Genomic DNA, 6,000 nt, shown 5'->3' on the forward strand with positions numbered 1-6,000 from the left:
GGAGCTGAGCTGCTGAGTCACTGCAGGGGAGAGTGGAGCAGGGGGAGCTTCTTGGTCACTGCCAGGAGGTGGCAGTTGAGTTAATTCTGGGAGGGAGAGCAGGGGGAACTAAGCCACTGCTAGAAGGGAGGAGCCACAAGAGCTGAGCTGTTGGTTCACTGGTGTGTGGGAGGAGCTCATCTGCTCAGTCACTGTTGGGAGGGAGGAGTTACTGCAAGGAGAGCTGAGCATCTGAATCGCTGCAGTGAGGGATGAGCTAAGCTGCTGAGTCACTGTAGGGAGGGGGAGCTAAGCTGCTGAGTCACTGTAGGGAGGGGGAGCTAAGCTGCTGAGTCACTGCAGGGAGGGGGAGATAAGCTACTGAGTCACTGCAGGGCAGGAAGGTGGAGCAGGAGGAGCTTCTGAGTCACTGCAAGGAGGAGGGAGCTGAGTTAATGCTGGCAGGGAAAGTAGGGGGATCTGAGCTGCTGAGCCAATGCTAGAAGGGAGGAGGTGTGAGAGCTGAGCTGTCCAGTCACTGCAGTGAGGGAGAAGCTCATCTGCTGAGTAACTCCTGGAAGGGAGGAGCAAGGGGGCTGAGTTGCTGCAAGGAGAACTGAGCTTCTGAATCACTGCAGGGAGGGAGAAGCTAATCTGCTGGGTCACTGCTAGAAGGGAGGAGCTGTGAGAGCTGAGCTGTTGAGTCACTACAGTGTGGGAGAAGCTGAGCTGCTGAGTCACTGCAGGAAGGGGGATCTCAGCGTGCAGGGGGAGCTACTGAGTTGCAAGGAGGGGGGAGCTGAGTTAATGCTGGCAGGAAGATCAGGGGGTCCTACGCTGCTGAGCCACTGCTAGGAGGGAAGGCCACAAGAGCTGAGCTGTTAAATCACTGCAGTGTGGGAGGAGCTCATCTGAGTCACTGTTGGGAGGGAGGAGCAGGGGGGCTGACCTGCTGAGTTACTGAAGGGAGGGTGAAGTAGGGAGAGCTGAGCTTCTAAGTGCAGTGAGGGGAGAGCTGAGCTTTTGAATCACTGCAGTGTGGGAGAAGCTGATCTGCTGAGTCACTGCTGGAAGGGAGGAGCAAGGGGGGGCTGACCTGAGTTACTGCAGGGAGGGAGAAGCTAAGCTGCTGAGTCACTGCTGGGATGGGGAGCTGAGCTTGAGGAGTCACTGCAGGGAGGGTGGAGAAGAGAGATATGAGCTGCTGAGTGATGCTGTTGGTGAGCAGCAGTGGGAGCTGAGCTGCTGAGTCACTGCAGGGAGAGCTGAGCTTCTGAATCCCTGCAGGGAGTGAAAAGCAGAGCTGCTGATTTGATGCTGGGAGAGAGAACAGCATGGAGGGGGCACTGGTCTGCTGAGTCACTGCTGGGTGGGAGAGCTGAGCTGCAGAATCACTGCTAAGAGGAAGGGGGGGGTGATGAGCAGCTGAGACAAATTCTCCAGAGATCAGTGACGGTTTGTGTTAAAGCTCATCTTGTGCTTGTTAAAAATACGTACATATTTCTACCATTGAGTGCAGCTGAGATTATCTGCCTACACAAGCCAGCTGCAGTACTTTTTCAGGTTGCAGTTACCAAGTTCCCCGGATGACCCCGATCATTGAGAATATGGCTATTGTCTTCCATCCTATTCATCTAGAGCCCTCTGTGAAGGACATGCGTAGTCCGCCTCGCTTCTCTCACATGAGGTCAGCCATTGTACACGGACGTCCTTGGCTTTGTTTGTATCCGGAGTCTGAGGATGCCGGTAAATATTCCATTCACGGTTTGCATGAGAAGATTGCACATTGATGGGGCTTCTTGAGGTCATTCATTGAGAAGATTTAAAGCGGAGCTCCAAGGCAGATCGCTGAATACACAGATAAAACACATACAGTGGGGAAAATAATGATTTGATCCCTGCAGATTGTGTAATTTTGCCCACTTACAAAGAAATGAAGGTGTAATGGAGCCTCAACCCACACTGTACTTGTGGACTTCTGTCAGTATACGGCTTCCTCCCAGTCGTGAATATAGATATCGGTTCCTAGCCGCCCTACATAGAAAGCTAGCCGACAACTTAGCTTGTGCTGGAATCACTCTTTATTGAACAGTCACACAGAATTTATATACAGCATGGACCTCCCCATTGGTGACTCCATATTGCCACACACAGGTCAGGGGTTGCCTGATTACATTATCATATGCAGGTAGAATTGTATACAGAAACAGAATTAACCTGAACTAATTATCTAGCATCTGAACAGAACAATGTGAGGTCATTAACATTTAACAGTGGGACAGACAGACTTAACACAATCCACATTCCAAATCAATAGATAGACAATAGGACAAGACTGCCAATGATAGTCTGCCCGTCTCCTATATTGAAGTACATGGAATACACATCTACGTATTGCTATGATTATTTAAGAGTCAGACTTCATGGCAACAGGCTAAAGGTCTCACAGTGTAAAGTGGGATCAAATCATATATCTTGAGAGATATTTCTGACAAATATTACTGTCCCACTTGAAGCAATCCAAATCATTAAGTATCTGTCTTTCACTCCCAGTGACGGTGAGTACCGTCACAGAAGGGGTTTTTATCATAGGTGTAAATTGATCAACGGATGCATGTATACATCCATGAGAAAATGGACTTTAAGGGCACATGCATGAGACGGTGAAGAAACACAATAATAAAAAAAATCACATTTTATTAATTACATATTAAAAACAATGTGGTTAGGTTAAAAAAGGGGAGACTACCCCAAACATATGGGATGTCGGCCTGGTCATAGAAAAAAGGACACACATGTATTGAAGAATATCTAAATTACGTGCATGAAAGAGTATCCATCTGTATCAGAGGTCGACGCGTTTCACAGTACGCGTCATCAAGACCTTGTAGATACACAGGTACCAATATTCTTCCCTCAAAGACACTCAAAACAAATGCTTGCCTTGGGACAGACACAGGGGAACCAATGAACCAGCAGGTAAGACAAGATATACCAAAGATGAGGAATCTGAGCAGAGCATATACTGAATGAACCGGATGCCCTGTGGTTAAGCGCATTCAGAAGTATAGATAGGGTCACCTAAATTGGCGAGTCAATCATATATGAATATACCCTCAAAGGGGTAAAATGCAAGGAAAAAAACATGTGCATGGGTGTCCAACCTGCGGCCCTACAGTTGTTGAGGAACTTCAAGTCCCATGAGGCATTGCAAGGCTGACAGTTGCAAACATGACTCCCAATGGCAGAGGCATGATGGGGCTTGTAGTTCTGCAACAGCTGGAGGGCCGCAGGTTGGACATCCAAGGTGTAGAGCAGGGGTCTTCAAACTATGGCCCTCCAGTTGTTCAGGAACTACAATTCCCATCATGCCTAGTCATGTCTGTGAATGTCAGAGTTTTACAATGCCTTATGGGACGTGTAGTTCTGCAACAGCTGGAGGGCCGTAGTTTGAGGATCCTTGGTGTAGAGTAGGGGTGGGGAAACCACGTCCCGGGGGCCATATGTGGCCCTCGAAGTAATTTGGTCCGGTGTTGAGTGAGAATTACCTACCCGTGAGAAAAACCTTCCCTCGTCACTTCCGGTTGCACGGCAGTGTGTTTAATGCGGCGGTTACATTAAAACAGCTGGCCTGATCTACGAATCATCTCCGCTCCGCTATGAAAAGATAAATCACGGAGCCGCCAGCCGCTTTTATATTTATTAGCCGAGATCAGGGTAGTGACAGGGAGAGGAGCGGAGATGACTCATAGTGCAGCACAGCTGTTTTAATTTAACCGCCGTGTCGGTAGGTTTTTTCACGGACACCGTGATAATTTCATACTAGTGCGCATGCGCACTAGTCTGATCCTCAGCTGCTCCATTACGTAGCGGGGGCTGTGAGCATGCGCACTGCTGCGCTGCTCAGCTGTTTCTGGCTGGAAGTGACGAGGGTAGGTTTTTCTCACGGGGTAGGTAATTCTCACGTTACACCGGCCCCACATGCAGCTGAGTCTGTGTCTCTCAGCTGATCTGTCAGAACGGAGCCAATGCTTCCTGTATAGTTCTGGCTCCATTGTGACAGTCTGAGTGAGTCACAGGCGGAGTGATATCAAATACACTCCGCCTGTGACCAATACAGGAAACATCGCCTCTTCCTCCAGCGCGGCGCCGCTTCTAGCCAGCATTTCCTGCCAGCAGCACACACAGCAGTACCAGCCACAGCCAGCAGTACTCAAAGCAGTACCAGCCAGAGCCAGCAGTACTCACAGCAGTATAAGCCAGAAGAACCAGCAGTACCCATAGCAGTACCAGCCAGAGTCAGCAGTACCCACAGCAGTACCAGCCAGAGACAGTAGTACCCACAGCAGTACCAGCCAGAGTCAGCAGTACCCACAACAGTACCAGCCAGCAGTACCAGCCTGAGCCAGCAGTACCAGCCAGCAGTACTAGCCAGTAGTACCAGCCTGAGCCAGCAGTACCAGCCAGCAGTACCTACAGCACAGTACCAGCCTGAATCAGCAATACCCACAGCAGTACCAGCCTGAGCCAGTAGTACCCACAGCAGTACCAGTCAGCAGTACCCACAGCACAAGCCAGCAGTACCAGCCTGAGCCAGCAGTACCAGCCAGCTGTACCCACCAGCAGTACCAGCCAGCTATGCCCACCAGCATTACCCGCCAGCAGTTCTTTTCAAAACTTACCACCACAAAGTCGACTGCGCTCCAGACTGACCGACGCAAACCTGGAAAACCAGTTGCGAGTAGCAACATCATCAATACCATCTAACATCACACACCTCACCAAAGAGAAGCAGTTGCAGCCATCACATTAGGGGTGAGTTAATTAAATGTTTGACCAAATATAATAGGCACATTTTTAAGTTGATAATTTTGTACGGCCCCCGAATGATTTTATAAATACCCAAATGGCCCTTGGCAGAAAAAGGTTCCCCACCCCTGGTGTAGAGCAACATCAGAAGCCTGGGAGCTTGCTTATATCCAATATGAGAGAAGGGGGGGGGGGGGGAGGATAGATAACCCAAACATCTTAAATAGTAGGCAATCCTGACAGGTAAATCTGCATATTGGAAATGTGGATGTTATAAGGTGCCTTGAGCCTGAGGAGTGGAAATCGGGGGAGACAAAACTTTAGTACATTGGCAGCGATCGCTGGATTTCTTCAGCATTTCATAGAAAGGTTTTTCTTGTCCGGAGTTTCGGCTCATCAGAGGAGGACGTCTGGATATAAAACCCCCCTCATTTTTGGAGTGACAGATTGTATTGAGGTCACAGGTGTCAGACACTCCGTTTCGTAGAATTTTCTATTTCTCCACGCGGTGCCGGTGGGGCTTCGCTAGCGCCATATGTTTTCATCTCATCGCTCAAATTTACACTAATTAATTTATTCCCTTCATCTCTCACCAGGCTGAACTGGAAGCAAAGAAAGCCAAAATGAAGGGAACGCTGATTGACAACCAGTTCAAGTAGAAGAGACGGTCCTGAGCGAAGGCGGCGGTGTTCTTCTGAGACTTGCCAGGCGTAACGCGCGGTTTACAAGCTCGCTGACAGGTGTGCGTGGCAGGATGGCGCACCTTCCTCTGTGATCGCATCCCGCTGGGAGGACATCCCTACACCGCCTAATATCAAGCCTGCTGGTGAAGGTGGTGGAGTGATACGCCAATTGTATATACTAGTAAATATTTTATAAATGGGAGGACGTAACATGTTGGGGGGGGGGGGGGTGACGAGTACACCTGTTTTGTTGGGAGGGTAATGATTATTTTTCTGTATCTGAATTACAATAACATGGCCGTGTCTTTCCCTGTAGGAAAAATTTAAGAAACATTAAAAACTGTCAAATCTGAACTCTGGAACATTCTTCGGTTTCTCCCACCTTAATAAAAGTTGTTATTAATATTTTTGTCTCATTTACTTCTTTTCAGAGAAAATGCTGAGGTCACATAGGAGGGATTATTTAGGGGCTGATGTCACATAGGAGGGGTTATTCAGGGGCTGATGTCACATAGGAGGGGTTATTCAG

The 6,000-nt window shown here is 49.0% G+C and overlaps 1 protein-coding gene across 1 annotated transcript in view; it reads left to right on the forward strand.

Annotated features, from left to right (window-relative positions):
• The window catches only part of STEEP1 (STING1 ER exit protein 1), a 29,478-nt gene extending 23,787 nt beyond the window's left edge, over nucleotides 1–5,691 (forward strand). The window contains exon 7 of the mRNA XM_082262699.1: nucleotides 5,385–5,691. Within this exon, the coding sequence (XP_082118825.1) occupies nucleotides 5,385–5,447 (63 nt within the window). The 3' untranslated portion in view covers nucleotides 5,448–5,691. The remainder of the gene's footprint in view (nucleotides 1–5,384) is intronic.
• Nucleotides 5,692–6,000: the final 309 nt, after the last annotated feature.

Source organism: Pelophylax lessonae (assembly GCF_965119305.1).
Source record: "Pelophylax lessonae genome assembly, chromosome: 7".
NCBI classification, from domain to species: Eukaryota; Metazoa; Chordata; class Amphibia; order Anura; family Ranidae; genus Pelophylax; species Pelophylax lessonae.